This window comes from Pantherophis guttatus, chromosome 2 (genome assembly GCF_059756535.1).
Source record: "Pantherophis guttatus breed Tessera chromosome 2, ASM5975653v1, whole genome shotgun sequence".
Lineage (NCBI taxonomy): Eukaryota > Metazoa > Chordata > Lepidosauria > Squamata > Colubridae > Pantherophis > Pantherophis guttatus.
The window spans coordinates 162,121,835-162,146,590 of record NC_142064.1 but is presented as its reverse complement, the minus strand read 5'-3'; the positions used below and the strand labels follow the sequence as shown (position 1 = coordinate 162,146,590).

The 24,756-nt window shown below is 39.4% G+C and overlaps 2 protein-coding genes across 2 annotated transcripts in view; both read left to right on the top strand.

The window, feature by feature from the left end:
• Window positions 1-2,689, top strand: part of GRB2 (growth factor receptor bound protein 2) — a 78,349-nt gene extending 75,660 nt beyond the window's left edge. The window contains exon 6 of the mRNA XM_034408672.3: window positions 595-2,689. Within this exon, the coding sequence (XP_034264563.2) occupies window positions 595-780 (186 nt within the window). The 3' untranslated portion in view covers window positions 781-2,689. The remainder of the gene's footprint in view (window positions 1-594) is intronic.
• Window positions 2,690-13,613: 10,924 nt separating this feature from the next.
• On the top strand, window positions 13,614-24,434 carry SLC25A19 (solute carrier family 25 member 19). Its single transcript, XM_060691043.2, has 6 exons — window positions 13,614-14,185; window positions 15,581-15,736; window positions 17,046-17,216; window positions 19,200-19,383; window positions 19,657-19,787; window positions 20,914-24,434. Exons 1-6 carry the CDS (start codon window positions 14,054-14,056, stop codon window positions 21,112-21,114), a joined length of 975 nt encoding a protein of 324 aa, XP_060547026.2. The 5' UTR covers window positions 13,614-14,053; the 3' UTR covers window positions 21,115-24,434.
• The last annotated feature ends 322 nt before the right edge of the window (window positions 24,435-24,756 follow it).

Genomic DNA, 24,756 nt, shown 5'->3' with positions numbered 1-24,756 from the left:
ACCCAAGTTTTGATCATGTGACTGTGGGGATATTGCAACATAATTGTGAGAACCGGTCTTGAGTCACTTTTTTCAGTGCCACTGTAACTTCAAACCATCACTAAACAAATAGTTATAAGTTGAGGACTACCTGTATAGATGTGTTTTTTTAAAAAGGGACTCATTTGAATAGCCTTTGTTGTTAAAGCAGCCTCCTGCGTATCAAAATCACATCTGCGCAGTAAGATGATAAACAGTTAATACTTCACTGCCTAATATTTGTAGATCTATTTCATATTTTAGATACAACCTCAAGAATTTGAAAATGCTGCTCACTTTTTATCATAAGCCTTTTAAAAGCTGTAGTTGGTTATAAAATTCAGTCTCGACATTTTAGGTATATCAGAATAAGCCCGGTATAGAAGTAAGATTTGATGCTGTTTCTATGACTGAATGAATTAACTCGCAAACCAAGTTGCTGTTTGTTGCCATCTCTCAGTATCAACAGTTTCAGATGTACTGACTGCAGGCTAGAGACCATAGTGCGTGCCACAAAAAGAAAAACGAGCAATTTGGAGGCCTCAATAAATTAATCCCCTGTTCTCTTCTTTACAGCAACCCTCGTACGTACAGGCTCTTTTTGATTTCGACCCTCAGGAGGAGGGAGAGCTGGGCTTTCGCCGCGGAGACTTTATCCAGGTCCTTGACAATTCTGACCCCAACTGGTGGAAAGGAGCCTGCCATGGACAAACAGGCATGTTTCCACGCAACTACGTTACCCCCGTGAACCGGAACATCTAGAACAGATGGCTAAAGATTATTTAAGGAAAGAGGAAAAAACAGTACAGTCCGCATTCAGAATCTAACAGCAGCCAGAGATCTCCAGTCATCAGGCCATAAAACCGAGTCCCCTCAGGTCTGCATGAGGGGGAACACTTTTTTTCACTCAGAATGGAACTTTGTGGGGGAGGGGACAGGAGAAGGGTCCAACTTATGCACCAAAACTTTTCTTTAAATTAAAATGGATATTAACAGATTTCTTTGGTTATTTCTGGGGTGGCCCTTTTTGTTCACTGGTCCTTTTTCTCCCCAACACCAGTGCATCAGTGTATGAAGTGTTACTGCTAAATGAAGTCCATGCTATGCCAGGAAGAGAGGAAGCTCTGATGGTATCTGCTATTCATGCATACGGTCTTCGGGAAGGGACTGAGAGAGGAAGCCAAATACATTAGCCAGTTTAAACACACACACACACACACACACACACACACACACACAAACACCAATTATGCTTCTACCTTCAGTGTTTTGCCTAAGATAAGGTCTTAATTTTTTTCCTCACTGCTTTTCAGTCTGAAAGTTGTTTGGCTGTGGAGCAGAGGGGAAGATGGTAAATAGGTTGTAGGATTTTTCTGAGAAAACCTGCATTACAACCAGATCATGTTTTCATTAACCGTGACAACTTTTAATTTTCTTTTTAATCATGTGAATTTAAGCACGTTCTTCTGTTTTTTTTAATTAGTGCCTTTTCCCTTGTTTAACAAAAAACAGTTCACAATTTTCAGTTTCTGTTTTTATGTAAATATTTAAGGAATCGAATGAGAGGAATGTAACTTTATTACATAAAAAGATCTCCATTTACCAGATGGAGCTTTAAAATATGTATAAGCATTTGATATTTTTCATACTAGTTAGGAAAAAAGGCATATAATGTCCCAAAACTCGCAGCCTGGGGTTCTTGAGCAAGAGAGAGAAAATGGCCCCAGTTTGAGGGGGGAAAAAATGGCATATTTTACAAAGCCTAGAGTGAAATTCCAAATTATTTTTCCCAAAGACAGTAAGGCCTCAAGAAATTGGTCTTATTTCTAGCGAATGGTTGACCCTAATGCTTGGGGAGGAACAGTCCACTCCCTTCCCGAGTTGGCTTGACTCACAGTTGCAATCGGTGACTATCTTTCAGCAGTTCCCCATTTTTCTACACCAGTATTACTGTAGCTGGAAGAATCATCTTTCTTACTCTCAAATCCCAGAAGGGAGATTGTATTCAACTTTTTATCCTGATAAAACTCATAGGTGCCATGCATAATATTATGAATGACTTAGACTTTAAGACCAGGGATAGCAACCTGCAGAGCTCCTGTGCCAACCAGTTACCTTATTTCCTTTTGCTGAGCCGCATACCTGGAACTTCTCTACTTTAGTAACAGACCCCAAAAACTACCACAGAGACCTTCCCTTACAGAAAAGCGTTGTTCTGCCCAGATTGGGGTAGGGGGGGACCCTGTGTTGGTGGGTGCCTTTTTATACTAAGTGTTACAGGTATTATTCCTGAAATGGACTCTGCCTTATATTTCCATTTCTCTCAGCAGGTGAAAAAAGAAAGAAAGCTACCCTGTAGCATATTAATTTCTCATGTTTTTCTTGCTAGCTGTCTTTCTCTCCATTCTCCCCATCCCCACTTTCTTTTTTAAAATTATTGGAAAAGGAATTATGGCATTCTACATTTGGACCATTTGATTGTTTTTTCTTATTTTGGAATTGGTGTATATCATGCAGCCTTGCAGACATAATGTCTTGTGTGTATATATATATATTAAATCAGTGTTTAAATAAAACAGGCCTATGTACGTAATCCGTTAACGCAGCAGCAGCATTTGGTAGATAGTAATTAACTGTGAATAATAAATATACAACAAATTCTTCACTTGAATATCAGTGTCTTCTTTATTAACACTTGCAATTAAATAACATATTTAAAGAATCAGTGGGGGTTTGGTTATAGTAACATGCTGGAGATTATACTCTCAGAAATGGGAAGGGCCAGATAAAAACTTAACTTCGATTTAAATTAAGATTATTACTGTAGCTTCCCTTTGGAACATATAAAGCAGGGAAAGCCTGCTGAGCGTATCTCCTTGAAAAGCAAGAGCTGTTAAGTAGTTTTGCTCCATTTTATGATTTTTCTTGCCATAAGTGAATCCCTCTTAATAAGTTACGATTTATATTGACTGTTTCCTAATATGATTTGATTGCTTATTTGTTCCTATGACTATCATTAAGTGTTGTACCTTATGATTCTTGGCGAATGTATCTTTTCTTTTATGTACATTGAGAGCGTATGTACCAAGACAAATTCCTTGTGTGTCCAATCACACTTGACCAATAAAGAATTCTATTCTATTCTATTAGTAATACAGTTAAGTGAATTTGGCTTTCCCATTGACTTTTGTCAGAAGGTCACAAAAGATGATGATGTGACACCACTGCAACCATCATAAGTACATGCCAGTTGCCAAGCGTCCAAATTTTGATCATGTGACCACGGGGATACAACAGTCATAAGTGTGAAAAACTTACGACAAAGTCCTTTTTTTTTTTTAGTGCCATTGTAAGTTCAAGCGGTCACTAAACGAATGGTTGTAATCTGTGCACTTTCTCACCAGGGATAATTAGGGCCTGGGTGTATATGGGTATTTGTTTGTTTGTTTATCTGATCAGGGTACAAAATTAGCTTCACTATTTGTTATCTTCTGCTTTTAGTGCTCAGATCCACAGCTCTATCTCCTTTCATCCAGAATGATTCCTTGCTGCACACAGCTATCCCTTGGTTTCTCATAGGTTTTGAAAGTGGTTTTGCTAGAAAGAAGAGACACTTTAGCAGTTTTTTTTTTAAATAAATTTTTTATTTAAAACAAGAACAAAACACAAAACCACCATCATTCAAATACAATCACAGACAGTGTGTCGATCAGTTAAAATTCTTTTGTGCACAATCCCATATCCAAAATTACCAATTATTTAATTTCTCTTATTTAACAGTTTTATATATCCCTTTATATTATTATAGTCATTTAGCCTTTATTTTACAAAGGCTTGACTCCCATGAGAAAACACTTCATATATTTTATAATTACATTCATTTCATATTTCATCTCCATGTTTTATTATCTAGCCATTGGTAGAACAAATCCCAAATCAAATAATATTGTTTATCTTCCTGTTCTCTTAATTTCAAATGTCAATTTACTCATTTCAGCACATTCCAAAATTTTCTTAATAACTTCATCAGTAGGTATCTTCTCACCTTTCCAATTTTTAGCAAAAACAATTCTAGCCGCTGTTAAAACATTCACAATCAAATATCTCAGTTCTTTGTTATACATTTCTGGTAAAATCCCTAGTAAAAATATCTTTGGTTTAAAGTCAATGTGTTTGTCATTTTTTCCAACCATGTGTGGATTTTAGTCCAATATCTTTTGGCTTCTGCACATGTCCACCACATATGATAATATGATCCTGGAGTCTGATGACATTTCCAACATTTCTCCGATTTGTTCTTAAACATTCTGGCTATTCTCGTCGGGGGGTAAATGCCACCTGTAAAACATCTTATACAAATTCTCCTTATATGCTGTAGACATTGTCATTTTATAATTTTGCAACCACAATTTTTGCCATTTCTCTAAATCGATTCCATGGCCAAAATTTTTCCCCCATGCTATCATTGTTTCTTTAACTTGTTCCTCTTCCAATTTTACCTCTAATAAATAACCATACAATTTTTTAATTACCTAATCATCAGACCCCATTAAAATCTTATCTAAATTAATCAAAACAGTATAAAAACTTCGTTTAAAATCTTCTTCATATCTAGAACGTATTTGCAAATAAGAAAACCAATCCACCTTAAAACCTTGTTCTTCCAGTTCTTGCTTTGATTTAAGTTCACCCTTTTCATCCATTAATTCACTATATCTAACAATTTTTTCTCTTCTAAATATTACTGAATATGAAAATGCTTCAATTGTTGATACTCAGACTGGAATTTTCAAATAATGTTTTTTAATCTTCTCCCAATTTAATAGCAAAGCCTCACAAATATGGTGTTCTTCTAAAATACTCCTGTATTTTTGTTCCCTTATACCATAAAAAAGCATGCCACCCCATCAGCAAATCATGACCTTCTAAATTCAATAATCTAATATTAAAGTTATCCATTCTTTAATCCACATCAAACTTGTCGCTTGATAATAAAGTTCCCAATTAGGTAAGCCAAACCCCCCTCTTATTCTAGCATCTTGTAACAGCTTTAATTTTATCCTCGCCTTCTTTCCCTGCCAAATATATTTTAACACCATTTTATTCAATTCTTCAAAGAAGTCTTTCCCCAATCTAATTGGAATTGTATGGAACCAATATAAAATTCTAAGCAAAATATTCATCTTAATAGTTGATATCCTTCCAATCAAATTAGTAGTTTTATTGAATGCAGAGGGCTTTCTATTCTGAGAGAATTTTGTTTTATCTAAGGACCAGTTTTGGAGGACAGAGGCATCATCTATTATGGACCTTTATGAAAGCATGTACTGTGTCATTCAATCTGCGGACTGCTTTTTCTCAGTTAATCTTATATTGAATGCTTTAATCTCACTGCTACAATTAAATACTCAGAAATTAAAAGCATACCTTTCTTCAGAATTTTCCTATTTTTATCCAGTTAAGATTGTTGTTTATTCCCCAAATAACCAAGTATTACACAGTATGTAGTATGTTCTTTCAATATGTTTAATTCAACCAGTTTTCTGAATTTGCATAATATGCCTAATCACATAAATAGGTTTTTTTAACACTTTGCACAACCAGTTGGTCTATTTGTGATTTTACCAGCTTTTTAACTAAACTTTTTCCAGATTCAAAACAAAGACGATTTTGAGTTCAAGAAATCAGATTATAACCTTGGGTATTTCTGTAATTCCAAGGTAAAGGCTACAAATATTTTAGTTTGGATGACCAAATGGTTGTGTGTGGAAATGATATGAATTGTAAATTAGCCAATCACGTTTTATCCAGTGTGTTTTGCACACTTGGCCCATGCACTTAGTTTGTGGATCAGTTGCAATGGTGTTAATTGAGTAAAAAATTCAAATGGGCCCATCAGACAAACACGTTGGAGAGGTTTGTTGCCTGCTTGATTTTGAATTTAAAAAGAAACTTTTAATTTGGCATTGTTACAGAATGTAATTTATACTTTTTTTTGTACTTTATCTCATCCCAATTCTAGATATGCAGGGAAATTAAAAGACAAGAGCAAAACTGTTTCAAAACAGTTCTTTCAGTTCACTTGATAACCTGCTACCGATGTGATCTTTGCTGACATCTGCTTGCAAATTATGTTCCATTCTGCATGCAAAATGTATTTTAGGCAAATATCACCTCTCCAGATGACATATTCAGCCAAGCTTATATTTAAAAAGGAAAAACATGCACTTACCTGTTATTTAAATTGTTAGCTGTGCGGTAGAAAGCATATGGCTGACATTTAAATCTTGGCTGCCAGTGAGCCTGTGCTTCCACTACTCTAAATAGACACTAAGTAACCACAGCAACAACAAACTTGCAATATAGGCGTTCAGACAGAGTCAGACTTCTCCAAATCCCATCACTTAAATTTGCCAATTTACAGGACAATGGAAGCATGCCTTCTCAGTGGCAGCCTCAGCCCTCTGGAACAGCATTCCCAGAGATACAAGGGCTCCTTCTCTCCTTGCTTTCTAGAAGTCTCTTAGACTGGCTGTGGTCCCAGGTCTGGGATTGGGATGGCTGTGGAGCAGGATTAGGGAGTATCATTTTGGTCCAGGCAGTCCTGAGGTTTTTAGTAGTGTTTTTAATATATGTATTGGACTGGTTGTATACTTCCAGAGTTGGATGGCCTTACTAAATCATTTTTTTTAAAAAAAAATCCTCATTCAACATTAGGAAAATGTGAAGCACTTTTATTGAAAAAGTTTTTCAAATACAAATCCCCCCCTCCCTAACCCCCCTCCCCCTCCCCTCCCCCTGTGGCTTCGTCAAAATAAAACCTAAATTCATAACAGATTATATAATACTTTAACGTCCCCTTACTCCACCCCCCCTATGCTGACCCTTTCTGTCTAATAATATTATTATATCCCCCTTATACTATACATTTCAAAATAACATTCTACTATAACATTATATAATAACTCCTAATTTAGCATAATAATATTATTATATCTCCCAGTTTAGCAATTTCTGCTCATAATCTACCCTTTTTCTCCCCCCATACACATATCTCTTAAATCAAATCTTTTATGTATATTAATATAACATTTCAAAGCAACCTTCCACTATAAAACTATATAATAAATCCTAATTTAACATTTATTCAACTCATAGTCTGCCCATTTCCTCCACCCCCATAGATATATCTCTTAACTCAAATCTTTTACATATATTCATATCTAAACATAATATCCCTTTTCTTAAACTAAACAATCAATAAGCTAACCTGTCTCCACCCACTTTCCTACAAGACTACCATACTTAATAATTCTTAGTATCTTTATTCTTCTGCCCACACCACTAAAAAATATTCCCTTATGTAAATAAAATCCTCTTAAAAAGACTTTAAGCTTGTAATCCATATGATATCTTCTGTAATGTCTTTCAGATGGATTGTTAGCTCCATCACCCATGTTAGGGTAACATCACATCCTAATTCCAACAGTATGTTTGGTATCTTCAATTACCATCTGCCCCCATCAATAGCAAATATCTTCTAAAAAGAAAAAAACAAACAAACAACCACCCGAGTGACTTTATATTTGTATTCCATATAATGTCTATAGTGGTGTCTTTCATCCAAATTATTAATTCCAACCACCGTAATAGGGTAACAGCCAGATCATCTGCGTGCCAAAAAATGTGAAACACTTTGATTAGATACGTATATGGGGATAATGACTGCAAGCCCCCAATCCTTGGAGATTCAGCCATGGGTGTCTATATAGGTAAAGAGTGAGCCCAGAGTGGGAACCCAAAAGTTCAAGTTGTTATTAAATAATAACTTGAGATCAGATCTTCTCCTGTGGCCTTTTCCTGGTTTTAGTTGAACAACAAGAGTCTTGATCTCTCTCACTGTCACTGGTCCTACATTGCCCGATTTTCTATAGTTTGGCTAGGATTTCCACTTTTCACAGAGTGTCCATGTATATAGTTCCTGAAAATGTGCCTCCCAAGTCTCTGTGGGGATATGGCAGTCCACCATGGATGGACCATTGCTTTGGGAGCTTGATGTCGTCTGATGGAATTGACTGGGTTTGACTGTCTGAATGAAATATGTCCGGTTGTTTCTCATGGCTTCCTTTTTCTTGCATGTCAGCAGTGGTTTATAGGGTCTCTTCTGTTGGAGGAGATCCTGTACAGCTGATGCTGTGCTGGATATACAAGCCTGGTGAGTGATAGTGAGAGGGTTGTTGATTTTTGCCACTAACACAGTCCTGGTCAAACCACGATTTGGAGTGGCATTCTTGTTGTCTTGAGGCTGCACTATTACCATGGGTTAGATGTTGGTGGAGCTCTTAGATATGGGACTTATAGTTTTCTAAAAGTGCATCAGGAGGCTCAGTTGATAGCAGGGCAGACTGTAGGCGCTGTCAGTGATCTGAGGCCAGTAGCTCAGTTATCACTTGGTTTAAATATGGGATCCACTTAGCTCGATGGTAAACTTTTCCTGCTGGCATTAATAAGGGTTGGTAGCAACCCTCAGTATGTGTTCCTTGAGTGAAAATATTTAAATAAAGCAAAATTGGGAGATTATCACCATCAAATTTAGGAGTAACTTGACAAAAGGGAGAAGGTCCCTAGAAACAATTATATAATAAATTGCACCCTTTCTGGAGCCAGATAGTTAGGTTGGTTTAGCTAGATGGTCAAAGGCCCCATTTAGAATGTGGTGGTTAACTTAAAGACTGTTTAAGCCACTCGGAGATCTGCAATGTTTGATTGTTGATTCTTTGACCTATGTATGAGGAGAAATCTGTTTTCTTCAGGATTGGGAGGGTGCCTTTCTGCTTTGTGTAGAGGGTGTGATCATTAGAGCCTAATCATTGAGATTTTGTCCTAGGACTACAAATGCATTTGGATACATCAATATTAGATCAGTAGCATATGTTTTCATTTCAGTCCACAAAGTTTTGATTTGGGGTGTCTTGTCTCATTCGAAGCATATATGCATTTATTATCTACAAGACACCATGATAAAATTGCATTAATACTGCCATGGCATATGCCATATGGAAGGAAGGGCCTTGATATGGCATGACATGTAGTAGATACTAGGATCCTCAGCCCTCAGTTTGCTGGAGATCTGAAGGGGAGGTTTAATAAAACTGATCCAGCATGAGTGCCCTTCTCCCCCGATGCAGCCTCCAGGGGTCTCCAATCACAAATATGCCAATAGAGCTAGTCCTCAACTTACAACAGTTCATTTAGTGAAGGTTTGAAGTTACAATGGCACTGAAAAAAGTGACTTATGACTGTTTTCCACACTTATGATCATTGCCATATCTCAGGGGTGTCAAACTGGCGGCCTGTGAGCCAGATGCATCATGTGCAGGCCATGGCCACTCCAGCTCCGCAAAGGGGAAAAGGTGTCATGAAACGTCAAATGACGGCAATGTGACACTGTGAGTTTGACACCCATGCCATATCCCCATGGTCATGTGATCAAAATTCAGACACTTGGCAACTGACTCATCTTTATGACAGTTGCGGTATTTTGGGGTCATATGATTGCCTTTTGTGATCTTCTGACAAAGTCAATGGGGAACCCTGATTCCCTGTTAACAACTGTGTTACTAACTTTACTGAAGTGATTCACTTAACCGCTGTGGCAAGAAAGGTAATAAAATGAGGCAAATTCACCTAACAACCATCTCATCTAGCAACAGAAATTTTGAGTTTAATTGTGGTTGTTAAGTCGAGGACTACTTGTACATTAATTCAAGCAATGCAAGCATCTTGCCTGAAGCCCTTCAGCTGATGTCACGGAGATACAGGGAAGTACTTACACTATTCTCTATCCTGGTTGGCTCATCATGTATTCATCTGAACCCTTGGATCGAGTTAATACTGTCGAGAAGGGATTTCTCAATCCAGTCTGGTCTGGAAAGATGAAGCTTCCCTTCACAAACAAAAATAAGGTTTGTGAATGGTGTTTAATCTAGGCTTGTGGTTCAATGTTGAAGTTCAGGTGACTGTGGTAAGCCATAAGGTGGTTTTTGGTTTTTGCCTTAGTGTACACTATTATATACATTCTGTATATCAGTTTATGGCTCAATAGAGAAGATAGCAAAGTTTATATATTGGATTTTTTTGGCTTCTGAAGGCTTCAGGGATTTCTGGGTAGTGAGATACCTGAATAGGACATATATTTTTTTGGCCTCTTTATATATGAGGACAGTGGATAGATTTCTTCTTATAATGCCCATCATTGGGGGGGTCAGCAGCACACAAATGCCACACACATACATAAACATACACCTCAGATTCTCTCTCCATCTCAGGGACTTTTCTTGCCATACATGATTCTGCCCATCCAATCTGAATTCCAAAGGAGGAGCTACTAAGAATGTTGCCGGAACAAAGTTGTCAGCCAGAAGGCAGACTTTTGCAAGGGAGGCCCCAACATTATGGAACTTGATGTGATTATGGACAGGCATCTGAGCATCCTATGGTATCTTTATTAAACTGATCATTTATTATGAATATTTCTTTTCCCTGTTGTGCATTGTCCAGTCTTTTCTGATTGATATGTTTTACGAATATTGTATACTTCTGAAAAGAAAATTTACCTCCTCTCACAAATCTGTTTGCTATTTTATTTCAATGTTATGCTGTGATGATACTTTGGGATCACCCCCTTCCCTCAATATGGCAGAGGTTTATAGGCAAGTCACAGCTTCTCCCTTTTCCCTTCTTCAAAGCAGTCAATCCTGCTTTGCGATTGCACAATGTGTTTGAAGCAGTACAATTTCTATACTATGTTCAGAGGTAACCTATTGTTAACTAGTGTTGAAAGAAATATCCTTCTGGGTTCAGTTCCAAGTGGGGAAAAAGACACTGGAAACATGGAGACTGCTTGGAAAGATGATTTAATGGTGGACAGGATCACATGGTTTGAGTTCCTGAACAAAAAAGGGCTGAGATGCTGAGTGTGCCTTGATTTTATGCCCTCTCTGAGCTTTGAACTTCCTGGTGTAGGAAGTTAGCACCCACCCCTTTCCTGGAAGAGTGAAATATTTTAGGAAATATGAAGAAGGCAGAATATTATATTTCCCTGGATGAGAAATATGAGAAGCATATTTTACAGACAAAGCAGCTCCCACCTTCCTGCCCCACACCCTTTGTCAATGGGCCATTAAGGCTTGGGCCAGTCTACTCTACATAACAAAGATCTACCTCCTTCAGGCAGAGCCATAGTAGGAATTGACAAAGATAGGATTAGCCCTCAACACAATAGCAACAGAAACTAACACAATGGGACCCATCTAGACAGAGGCTCACCACATGGCACCTGGGAAGATTGCATCAGCCAGCAAGGCCCCCACCCCCTGGGAGTCTGACAACCAATCAGGATACTCTTTCGGGGCCCCAGGAAATGCAGAGCCAGAGAGAGCATAAAACCTCAAAAACTTGCTGTATCTCGCCTTTTCTGTTCAGGAACTCAAGCCATGTGATCCTGTCCACCATTAAACCATCTTTCCAAGCAGTCTCCATGTCTCCAGTGTCTGTTTCCCCACTTGGAGCAGAACCTAGAAGGATGTTTCTTCCAACACTGGGGCACAGGAAGAGTATCCTGATTGGTTGTCAGACTCCCAGGGGGTGGGGGTCTTAGCTAGTTTTGCTGACTGATGTAATCTTCCCAGGTGCCATGTGGTGAGTTTCTGTTGCTATACGGGTCCTTTCTGTTGCAGATGGAATGCTGAGGCCTTAATGGCCCATTGACAAAGGTGGGGGGAATGAGTTTCTGCTTCTCTGAGTTTCTACTTCTCTTTTAGGGGAAATATTCTGCCTTTTTAGTATATCCTAAAATATTTCATTTTTCTAGGAGTGGGGTGGGTTTTAACTTCCAACACTAGATTGCAAAACAGTTCACTGATTCCAGATCATCTATGGATGATGTAGTTGCCACACCAGCATTACCTGGTAAAAGAGGCAGAGTTCATATATTACTCTAATTTATGTAATAATAGTTTGATGAGTGAGACACAAAAGTCTGGATTTCTAATTATCCTAAGCTAATTTCTTTAATCATACCTTATTGAATAATGTATTAATATAACACATTACTCCACAAACTGATACTAGTTTAGTTTGATGTGTGAATTCAGCCATGTGGTGATTTTGATTTGCACTTTCCCCCAAACTTGGCATCTTCAGATGGCACTGGATTTCATCTTTCTTATAACATCAGATCTTATTAAAATCAAACACAGTTGAAGAGTACCAGGTTCAATTACACAAATTATGCATAGTTTAAAAATACTATTTTTTTGGTACCCAACCTGAAGTTACGAATAAAAACTCAAACTCTGATAGGGTAAGATTGGGGCTGCTTGTTGAAGTAGCTTCACCAGGTAATACAAACGGTGGAAACGACAGGAAAACTCATTTCAGTTCATCCTCTGAACAGATGTTATCCTTTGATAGATATTGGACTAAATTATGCGTGCAAACTATATATACACACACCGATTGTGTGGAGTGGGGGCAGGGAAAAAGCTTCTTCAAAAGTTGTGCATGGCTGCCACGCCTTAATAAAAAGCACACAAGAAACTGAATTTTACACACCACCCTTCTTTCCCATCCCTGCAACTAGAAAATCGGAAAGGTTTGCTGTGCCATCCCACGTACAGATGTTTCCAGAGAAATAGGAGACTTCTTTCCCGAAGATCGTCGAGGAGAATAAATTACTGGGGAGCGGCGTCCAGCAGTCCAGAAGGATCTGCATTAGTTTACTTTATTGTCATTTCACATGGTACAACGAAATTAAATGCCATCTTCAGTTTTAACTATAAAAATAAAAACACAAACATACATCCTTTACATTCAATACAGAGGTGGGTTTCAGCAGGTTCTGACCAGTTCTGGAGAACCGGTAGTGGAAATTTTGAGTAGTTCGGAAAACCAGTAGTAAAAATTCTGACTGGCCCCACCCCCATCTATTCTCTGCCTCCTGAGTCCCAGCTGATGGGGAGGAAATGGGGATTTTGCAGTAACCTTCCCCTGGATTGGGGAGGGAATGGAGATTTTACAGTATCCTTCCCACGCCACGCCCACCAAGCCACGCCACGCTTATCAAGCCCCACCCAGAGAACCGCTAGTAAAAAATTTTGAAACCCACCACTGATTCTATATAATTGAAATTGAAAACCCAATATTGCACTATACCTTAGAATTCAATATGGTTATTGCTCTGGTATAGAAGCTGTTTTTTAGCCTAGTTGTCCTTTATTTATTTTAGTTCTTTTCTGGGTTGTGCTATTTTTGGTTATTTTTTTAAGAACTCTATCCCAGATCACTTAAAACGCATTGGCCTGTGCCTGTTCTTCTGAGGCTTTTTAAAGAAAGCCATCGCTTCCCCGCTTTTCTCCCGCCTCAATCCTCAGGCATCGCAGACTACATTTCCCAGAGAGCCCGGCGGCTGTGTCATTCCGAGCGAGAGCCGCGTGAGGTCGTCCTTCAAGACCTGCCGCCCGGGTCCTCGGGTGGAGCCGGGTTGAATCCTCGCCAAGCCTCCGATTGGTCGCCGCATTTCGTTGCCCTGGGAAGCTGCGGTCTGGGTGAGCCTCTCGCTGGAGCCGAAGGAGGGTCCCGGGTGGGCGGGGGAGAAGGTCGAGATGCCCGGGGAGGATCGCAGAGGGGAAACCTGAGCCGGTTGCTGCCGCGTCTCTCTTCTCAAGGCAGCCACAAAATTAGCCGCCGGCCAGGCTGATTGAGGAGGACACGTGCTCGGTTCACGGCCATGCAAAGCAGGCGCGAGGCTCTTCAGTGCGGCGGGGAATGCAACTTTAAACATGCTCAGATGCACTGTTGTCTCTTTGTAAAGACAAAACCCTCATCCGGGTCCCAGCTCTCCGGCGTCCGCTCTTGATCCGACTCCTTTTTCTTTTTTTTTCTTTTCCTTTCCCCTTTTCTTTGCCTCCACCAGTGTTGGTACCCGGGGAAGAGGAGTCGTGCATGGGGAGCAAGGTCCGTAGACCTTGTAGGGATGGTTGGCTATGATCCGGATTCCGAGTGTAGCTCCCTTTCGACTCTGAAAGTAGCAGCGGCAGGATCCGCTTCCGGATTGGTCACTCGGGCGATGATCGGCCCTTTTGATGTGCTGAAGATTCGATTTCAGGTATTTGTCTTTATGACGTTGGACAATCAAGAGGAAGGTGGTTTTAAAGGACCCTCCGCTCTTCTAAGGAGCTGATTTGGCCTTTAGCTTTGCATTTCCAGAGGTTATATAATTTAAGGACAGAGCCCGCTATATTTTTCCCCCTCCGCTGCTTGTATAATGTTTGCATCAAGACAGAAACGCAGCTGACTTGTTCCTTCACCTGAAGATCTTGGACACACACACACACACACACACACCCGTTTAAAGAAACAGAAGGTGGTCCTTTAGTTGAAGGCACTGATGCAGCTATCCAGAGCTACTATGGTAGTTATGAGAGTTGTATGGAATCGGAGGCAGGTGGCTTCTGGGAGAAGGTTAGTGGAAGGCAGTCTTCCTGACATAGCTGGCTTGTGAGACCGACGTCCACAAGCATCTGAGGAGCCCCATGGGAAGAGCTAGAAAGCCTTCCCACCTGCTCTAGCATAGTTGCTCCTGTGCTTGTATTGTGCAACTCGGTGTAGCGGTTTTCCTTGGGTGTTGCAGCTTTGGCAAGGAAGCCCAATGATTTTTACCTAGGGCTGTTTGAAGGTTTGCTTTTTTACTCCAGGTTTTTTTTTTTAAAAAAAAAAAAATACGTTGGCCCTTTAAAAGATGATTAACCTTTTCCTTCTAAATATTCTAAGCTTTTGGGAAGAGCGTTGTAGTCTAATATTTTCCCTTTCTAATCGGCACAACATTTGGGATGAGCCTTCTGAAATTCGAGGCCAGTGTTGTGTCTGTGCGACCTTCCAGGTGATAGAAGTTGCTGGAAGACTAGGTGGGGCCTATGCCTATTCTAAAGTAGCAAAGTAATTATAGGTCCTCAACTTGCGACGACAATTGAGGCCAGAATTTATGTTGCTAAGTGAGAAATTTGTTAAGTGAGGTTTTGCCTCATTTTATGACTTTTCTTGTCACATTTGTTAAGTGAATCGCTGCAGTTATTAAATTAATAACACGGTTGTTAAGTGAATCTGGCTTCCCCATTGACTTTGCTTGTCAGAAAGTCACAAAAGATGATCACATGACATCGTGACACTGCAACTTTCATAAATATGAACCAGTTGTCAAAAGCATCCGAATGTAAATCACGTGAACATGGGGATCCTGCAGTGGTCATAAGTGTAAATAATGTCACTTTTTTCAATGCCCTTGTAAGTTTAAACAGTCTCTAAATGAACTGTTGTAAGTCGAGGACTATATTGATATATTTCCTGCCAGGGTAAATAGTGATTATTTCCAGGTAAGTAAGTGTATATTAGAAAATACCGTAGCCTAAGACACACTTTCTGATAAATATGGCCCTAAGATATTTTGAAGTCTTAAATTTTCCACATAAATATTGGAAAGTTTACTCATGCTGTCATTTTTCAGCTTCAGATAGAGCAGCTTTCCTCCAAAAATCCACAGGCGAAGTATCATGGTATCTGGCAGGCTGCTGGTAAGATTTTTCAGGAGGAAGGGGTCACTGCATTTTGGAAAGGTCATGTCCCCGCTCAACTTCTTTCCATCACATATGGGGCTGTCCAGGTGAGAACCAAACAATATTTTATCTATTCAGCCTGAAAACTGACAATTTTCTTAACTTCCAGAGTGATTTGTTTAGTTGCCTTCTTGTGTTTCTTTTCAAAAACTGACTACCGTATTTTTCAGAGTATAAGACACAGCTTAGTTTTTGGGGAGGAAAATAACAAAAAAAAATCTGCCTACCAGGTATTCATCTGGCAAGTGTCCTTAGCCTAGTCAGCTTCAGCACATTAGTTTGCTGGTTTTTATCCCCTGCTTAGGGATAAAAAAAACAGCTTCTAAAGCACAACTGATCTTTGGAGAGAGAAGCAATGAGAAAAGCAGACAAACCACGGAGATCGCTTCACTCGCTAGTGCCTCGTTAGAGCTGAAAAAAAGCTTTGAAAAAGCTACATTCAGAGATTTTCAGCCTCTTTTAGGAGGGAAAAAAGTGTGTCTTATACTCCGAAAAAATACGGTACTTTTTTTATAATTAATATGACACAATTGAGTTGTTAACATGGAATGTTATGACTCTGGGACTAAAGATTTATTCTTAGCAAAATTTAGGATTTCATATTAACTTTTCATGTACTTTCTGTTCAAGCAATGAGTTAATTTAAGTAATTTTAAATATTAATTCAGAATCTCCATGCTTGCACAAGGGTAATACCCTATTTTCTTTTATCCAGTCTTTGTCAATCCCTCTCTTAGAGCCCAAAAAATTCTTTGCTGTATTTTCTCTGATTTCATTTTCCTGCCAAAACTTTTCATCCCACATCCTGAAATGCAAAATAAAATCTGTTAATTTTTGCCAAATGATGAGAAGCACATCAGCTGCTGCTTCTTGTTTTGATTATTTAATGCTAATCTATCTTGGATACTAGTTTGTAAACTGATGTAATTCTGAGGAGTCTAAATTGTTTTCTCAGATGTTGGGTATGTTCACATAGAATGCTAACACAGTATAAATTGAGGCAGGATTTACGCAATTATTAAGGTTCAGCTATTGTAACATTAAACCATAAACTAACTATATTAACTGGATCTATGCAACCCATTGAGCCATAAATTAGCCAACTATGCAACTCTCCTGATATTTGCATACTTCCAGAGACATCCACCATCCTAAATCCTATAAATGAAATAAGTGAAAAAAAATGAATCAGTTTAATAATTAGTAATTAATTAATTACTTCAGAGATGCAAAACCAGAATTGTTGGACCATATGTATTAACAGAAATTGTTCTTTTAAAAATATCCTTGTGTGATTGGTGGCTCTCCTAAATCAAATATGTACATTTCTGATTGTTTTGGTTTTCTTTTTACAAGTTTGTCAGCTTTGAATTTCTGACAAAGCTGGTGCACCATGGCACAACTTATGATGCTCGTGACTTCACTGTGCACTTTATCTGTGGCGGTCTGTCTGCTTGTGCTGCTACTGTGACAGTTCAGCCTCTTGACACATTGCGCACTCGCTTGGCTGCCCAAGGAGAACCAAAGGTAAGAGATGGATGAAAGATTTTCCACTCCCCACCCACCCTCTGTGCTTCCAGATTAATTCTGCTCTTGCTACCTGGAGAATATTCTGGTTCTTTACTTTACACCAACAGTATTTATTTAATGAAATGACACCATTCTGACTGGTTTCCAACTTACTTACAGTCTTAGGGTGTCTTAGATATTAAAACATTTATTATGCCATAAGCTTTCTTAGGAGGGACTGTCTTATTTATTGTTGATTGATCTGTCAGAATTGATAGGCAAGGTTAGGAGGAGTACTTGAGGCTGATGAAAAAATAACAAAGTCCCAAAAGGTGAAGGTCCCATGATAGAGACGAGTGAAAGGAAGACTTTGATAAGAGCCGAGGTGGCGCAGAGTGCAGTACTGCAGCTACTTCAGCTGACTGCTAGTTCAGCAGATCAGCGGATCAAATTTCACCGGCTCAAGGTTGACTCAGCCTTCCATCCTTCCAAGGTGGGTAAAATGAGGACCCAGATTGTTGGGGGTAATATACTATTTAGTATACTGTCTTTGGTGTAAGCCGCCCAGAGTCCTCGGAGAGTGGGCGGCATAGAAATATGACTAATAAAATAAAAATAAAATAAATAAATAAACAGCTGCATCTTGAGAAAATCTATAAATCTGATAGGGAAGCAATCTGACAAATAGGCAACCACCATCCATCAAGGTTTACAGTATGTGGGAATTAGATCAATATGACTTGTTTACCAAAGCAGAGTTATTTTGGCTTAATATGTTTGAATCCAGCCATTTTAGTGTGCAGTATTCAGGTGCAAAGTGGAAGAGGTGCTTCAAATCCAGGATGGTCACAGCCTCTTTACCTGTCAGCAGCTCTGTAAAAGAAGTTGCTTCTTTTCCTGGTCTGTCACTGTTCACCCAGGAAAATATGTATTTTAATTTAAGCTACTTATTCTAATACATGTTAAATTTCCCCTCAGCTGTTATGTTTCTTGTGGGAACAGTCTTTGCTTGTCTTACACAAATTTGAAATTCTGTGTCAGAACTGCTTTCTTTTGCACAGAAAAATTATTATGCATGCAGAATAAGCTATGCAAGTCTATATATTATTGTGCAGATAGGCATCATAGAAACTGTACTTTGCATAATAGATCATTTTGCTTTTCAGTACCCCGTTGAGAAGGCAGCTGTGTGAGAGGAGCAAAGGGTAGCATGGGGATTGTCTGGTCATGACAAAAAGGCTCTCTCTCTCTCTCTCTCTCTCTCTCTCTCTCTCTCTCTCTCTCTCTCTCTCTCTCTTCAAGCTTTTAACTGGTTAATTGCTTTTAGTAATGATTTTATTGTGATGTGTTTTTGAAGTTTTATATTCATAAAAAAAATTCTTTACCAACTTGAGTGCTCTTCAGAGCAGAAAAGTGAATAATAATAGCCATACTGCTAGGCTCTTCCAATATATTAAAACATCCTATGTTCTTGGGAAGAACTCAATGAGTATGAAGGCCAACAGCAGCTAATGAACTGTGATTTCACATGTTGTGCCTATGATAATAATACCTTTAAGAACATCAAACAACAACATCTGCCTATCTCGGGTCCTTGGGAAGGATTCAGTAGGTGGAGAAAAATGCCAAATCCAGTCTAAACATACAATGATGACCAGAAATGTTAAGGGACAGATAGATAGCCAGTTCGGGTAACTAGCAGGAGCTGCACCTCTTAATAGTTGGAGCTTTTTGACAGCATAGCTGAAATCTCGCTTCCATACTGAGAGCAAAATTTGCATCATGGCCAAGGAAAGATAGAATAGAATAACAGAGTTGGAAGGGACCTTGGAGGTCTTCTAGTCCAACCCCCTGCCCAGGCAGGAAACCCTACACCACTTCAGACAAATGGTTATCTAACATCTTCTTAAAAATTTCCAGTGTTGGAGCATTCACAACTTCTGCAGGCAAGTTGTTCCACTTATTAATTGTTCTAAGATGCTCCTCCTTAAATTGTTTTAGATTTACAGGAACCTCCGCCATGCTGTGGTCAGCATGTACCAGAAGGAAGGACTGCTGACTTTCTATAGGGGGCTGAGCCCAACCATAATTGCCATTGTTCCTTATGCCGGCTTCCAGTTTTCCTTCTACAGTCTCCTGAAGAGGGTGTACAACTGGATGGTTCCAAGCGAAGAGATGAAGAAAGGTTGGTGCCAATGGTGCGGCTGGGCAGGGAAAAAGGGGCAGGTCTAAGCGGAGCTTAGAAAGTCTGCTGCCTCAAGGTTGGAAATCAGTTAGCGGCAAAATTGTAAGTGTGAAATCAGTAAGTAAATAGGAACCCATTGAGAGCCTTTCATAAAGATAATCCTACCCCAGTGACTCGTGACTCTCCTATGTTGACCAGTCCAGGGCTTTGAAGGGCAGGATTAGATTTAGCTTTGGAGTGCTTCCCTCCACTTCTAACCTCTTGGTTTTTCAGGTAATATTAGAAACTTAGTGTGCGGCAGCTGTGCTGGTGTCCTCAGCAAAACCCTGACCTATCCCTTTGACCTGTTCAAGAAGCGACTGCAAGTGGGTGGCTTTGAACAAGCCAGGGCGGCCTTTGGGCAGGTGAGAGGGGATTTGGCTTGTGGAAATCTGTCTTGTTCCCCTTTCCTCTCTTTCTCTTTTTTCTATGCCAAATATATCAGGCAATAGGGTGTATCTGCTGAAACAACCAGACTTTCCCCTTTTATGCAATATCTAAATGAGGAGTTCTGCCTCACCTACTCTCCTACTCTTATTTTAGTGTTTCTCAACCATGGCAATTTCCAGGCGTGTGGACTTCAACTCACATAATTCTCCTCAATGGCCTTGTGGGCTGTGGGATTCTGGGAGTTGAAGTCCACCCACCTGGAAGTTGCTTTGGTTGGGAAACACTGCCTTTGATGAAGACATTACTAGAAGTACGTTCTGCCCATCACTGAGAACTTGTAGCTTTGATGCTTGTAGCCTCTAAGTGTATGCTGGATGCATTGCTTGTAATGGAGCCATTGCTGGCCCCCTCCCCTGGCTATTTCTAGATGAGAACCTGGAACCAATGCTTTCCCTCCTCCCCTTTTTTCCTGTTTCATGCAGAAGGATAGCAATTTATCACATTGTGTTTTTGCTCAGCTTGCAGTTGGATGAGCTACAGTTTGTGCAAACCACAGTTGCCCATATTTTGACAGAGATGGCTTTGTTATACACAGAGCCTAGTAGTTTTAAATTGTGTGTGAAGAAGAGAGGAAGAGGAAGTGGGAGGACCTGAACTCAAGGCTTCTCACATCTTGTTCATGTAATAATAAGGCACAATTTAGATTTGCCTCTAGTTGGTGCCCCCTTATTCAACCTTCTTTCAAAGTATTGAACATATACCGTTTCACAATAAAACTGTGTTATAAACATTTGTGCCGAGTTTCTTTTTTGTTCAACTAGCCAGTTTTTGGTGGCTTTGTTTTTCTAAATCTCAATCCATAGCTTTTAAGTATACTGATTCTTTTTTCTCATTTTCTGTCTGGAGACCAATATGCATAATCTGGCTATGCGGTGCTTCAGGGCCAGTTTCCATGAGAGAGCACGAACATAAATACTTCTTGCCACGACTTTTCCCCGCAATTACATGAGACTGAATCCAACGTCCTGTTATGTCTAAGAGAAAAGACTTTGTACCCAGCCTGAATCTCTGCTCTGGCTCACTCATTTCTTGTGTCTGCAGGTTCGAACATACACTAGCATCATGGACTGTGCCCGACAGATAATCTTGGATGAGGGACCCAGAGGATTCTTCAAGGGCCTCTCCCCAAGCTTGTTGAAGGCTGCTTTCTCCACCGGCTTCACCTTTTTCTGGTATGAGCTCTTTTGCAATTTTCTGCTAACAATGCAAGTCTCCGGTGGTCCTAAGAAGCAAGAAGGCTAATTATAAGCAAGAGTTGCCGCCTGCCTCCAGTGGATGTTCTTGGAGTGTAATTGCAGCTGCAGTCATCATCGTTGGGGACTGAGGGGTGAGGCAGGGCATATGGGATTGGAGAATCGAGACAAGTGACTCTTTGCCCAAACCCAGGATGCACATCGCTCGTTGGTTTGGCTCAAAACAGAAACGGTGGCTCACCTCAACACCTGCTCAGGTTGTCTCTTTAGTCTGCAGCTGCAGCATTTGTGAGTCTTGATGAGGTTCATCATCAAGGCCTCTGAAGATCTTTGTTGTAAAGGTGTGTCTACTTTTTCTATTGTTTCATAACAGAGGGTTTGAATCAGACCCCAGTTCACATATCAAAATTCCCTTTTGTGACCCTGGAAACTTGGTACCCTTAAATAGAACTATATATTGACTAGTGGATGGCCAGACTCCTTCAGCATGGCCATTTTGCAATGCCTGTGATAAGCTGGAGATCCTGGCATTCAGTAGTGCCAATGGGACAATTGCTTAATAGACAACTACCTGCCTTGGCCATTCAGCCCCGGCAGTAAAAATGCAATAGCTGTTTTGTCAGCCATTCCCTTGCCTCTTGGCTGAGGTTCTTGCAGGCCTTGTGATTTTGCAGTGTTCCATTAGTGAGTCTGTGGAAATTGTCTGTTGCCAAAATCCTAAACAAAGTAGAGGAAGCGCTGCATGCATATCTTACCCTTCTGTGTTAGCAGGGCCATTAGTGTTCATGGTTCCTCTTGCCCTGCGCATACATAAATATATTTTGCCACTACTCCAAATTAAAAATAGAGGGCAAGCATACAAGCAGCCTGTAAACTAGACACTTATATTTTTGCACTATCAACTTCTTTCTTACTAAAACACACATGCTGGATCTAAATTCTTAAGAAGTTTTCATTTTAAACTTTTTCATTTTGAATCAAAGTGAGGAAAAAATAGCGTTGACTATACAATTATTCCGTTTCATTTTGCGATAGGACGCATCTTTTAAATTATCGTAATGATTTTTCTTAAACAATGTTATCCTCTGATAGCTTTTTTTTCTCCAAGAAAAAGCTCTGGAATAACAATGGATACTTTTTTTCAGCAAACTCTTAACATTTAGTGAAAAAACAGTTGAAGAGGACCATTTGCCTGGCTGAATTTGGCCAATTTTATATATGATGAAAGCTATAAAGAAAATTAAACGATTGGTGCAATCTTGTCAAAGTTTACTCAGAAATAAATCCCACTATGCACATTTAGAATTGCAGCCTTTACTTTCCAAGTCATTGATAGATTTCTCAACTTCCTGGTACATACTCTGTATTTACATTAAAAAGTTCACAGCAATTGGGTAAGTAAGTTTGCTTTAAGGCTTTGTCCTCACAAGCTGAATATTCTTGGACTAATTCAGTTTTGCCTGATATAAAATATATGAATTGTCATGGTCCCAGTTTCACACACAGGAAGAAGCTGATTCTCTATTCCCTGCCTGTTTTCTATGCACTTATCTGTAAAATATAAATGTAAAAGCATAAAAATAATGTATATTTATTTATTTAGATATTTTTTATACTCTATAATCTTTGCATGGTATCTGGGGAAAAAGCAATCTGACAGGATAAGTACAGTTGGGAAATCACCAAGTTGATTTCTACTCCATGACCTCCTTTCAGCATAGGACAATCCACGTTCAGATATATTGCTAAGCTGAAGGTACTGTAGTAATACACAAGAACACTCCAGTTTGCTATATACCTGATAGATATAAGCAAAGCTTCTGAAAAGAGAGAGGTTTTAAAAAATAGATTTGTTTCCAGCAGTATCTGCAAATTCTTTTTATAAAACTTCCAGTACTGGCAGGATGGATTTTAATTCATGCTGAAATCAGTAGAATCAGAGCCATTGGTGTTTGGAAGCACAGAGACTGCAAACAGGAAAGTTTAAAGTTACTTTCTTTTGCTTACCTACTGGGTCAGGTTGTTCCTTGTACTCTTATCTGTATTTATTTTCATAAGAGCTGTGAAAGTCACATTCCAGCTACATTGCATACCATTGGAAGGGCCCTGATTTATGCAAGCTTTGCCTTATGTACCCTAAGAACAAAGGTTGCTTCCATTTCTCTGAAATATTTGTTTTGGACAGGTGGGTTCTCTTCCCAAAGTGTTCATAGGCCTTTCTTTTGTTGTCTAAGATTGGAATTGCTGATTCAGATTCTTTCTAAAATGCACCTAGGGTAGGCTCCTTTGTCAAAAGACAAACAACAGATTCACCAGAAATGCAGCAACAACTGTCCTTGACATGTTTTTTATTATTTTATTTATCAAATTTTGAGGCCATTGACTCCTTAATGAATCTGGATAGATTACAGACAAAAAACAATAAATATGAATAAGAACACTACTGACTAGACCAGTGTTATGGTTGGTTCATAACTGGTGTTCTGTTCTTCTAGTCCAGTGTTTCAACTCCCATAGTCCCCTAGCCAGCATACTCCCAGAATTTCACCCCCGCCCCAGCATGCTGGTTGAGGAATTATGGGAGTTGAAGTCCACCCATCTTAAAATTGTCAAGGTTGAGAATCACTGGACTAGAAGAACAGAACACTGGTTATGAACCAACTATAACTAAAAAGGGTTCCAAAATCACCTTGCCTTCAAGGGCTCTTGTGTCTTTCCCCACCTATACAATAGAGGCATTACCTCATGAAACCTGCCTTTCTGTTAGAATTACCCTCTTTTTAAGCACGCAAACTAGCAAGCTTAAGAGGCAAGCATGAAGTCACAGCAATCCAAAGAAAGAAGGAACACTTCACATTTGTAGTCTCCAAATATAAGCTAGATCACTTATCTTTCAGTTCTCCTCTATCCCTTAGTGCGTCCTTCAATCTGCTTCCTCAAATATGTTAATTTTAAGATATTGTGCCTTACGACAGTGCCAAAATCAGTGTATACTTTAATAATTCAGTGTTTACAAGGCAGCATAACATGGATAGGTCAGCAGTCTCTCCCAATACCTCCAAAATCGTTGATGGTTATTATCTGGGCACCTATGCCAATGAGAACCCAGACAGATTTGTACTCCTAGTACTGTAATCTAAATGATCTTTGTTGACATCTAGGGTTGTGCAAGGTTTCAGATTCCATTACTGAGATTTTTTTTCACCCCGTGTTTAACATGAATGCTTAATCTATAACACTGTATCTGTATTTTTCATATAAAGAGTTATTTTTTGTGGCTGAGACAGTTTGGACCATCCAGTTTTCTAATCCATAGAACATGTGTCTATCTTGAAAGAAAAATAAACATATAAATATATTTATCATAAATTTCTGGATTATTTTTTCTTTTTGCAATTGCCACTCTTCTGAGAATCCAATGGAGGAACAGCATGTAAACATTCCTTTTCATATTACTGCACCTAAACAGTACCTAAGAAGGACTTGGGAAAGGCAGCTGTTGGTTGCAAGGAAAGACTATTAATGTTTTTTATAAACAGTGCCCTTAATGTCTGGTTATTGTATTTGGGAGTCTGTTACAAACAAAAAGGTATCATTTGAGGCTGCAGGTGTTGGAAACCTGGAGGGGAGGAAGAGGCCAAGTTCAACATTGATAAGATTGGGTGGCTGTGTGGTTTTGTGGCCCTCCTCC

Excerpts from the sequence above, each read along its gene's own strand:
- SLC25A19 (XM_060691043.2), top strand. The coding sequence starts at position 14,054 with ATGGTTGGCTATGATCCGGATTCCGAGTGTAGCTCCCTTTCGACTCTG. Across the intron at positions 14,186-15,580 it reads TGCTGAAGATTCGATTTCAG|CTTCAGATAGAGCAGCTTTC; the intron begins GTATTTGTCTTT and ends GTCATTTTTCAG. Across the intron at positions 17,217-19,199 it reads CTGCCCAAGGAGAACCAAAG|ATTTACAGGAACCTCCGCCA; the intron begins GTAAGAGATGGA and ends AAATTGTTTTAG.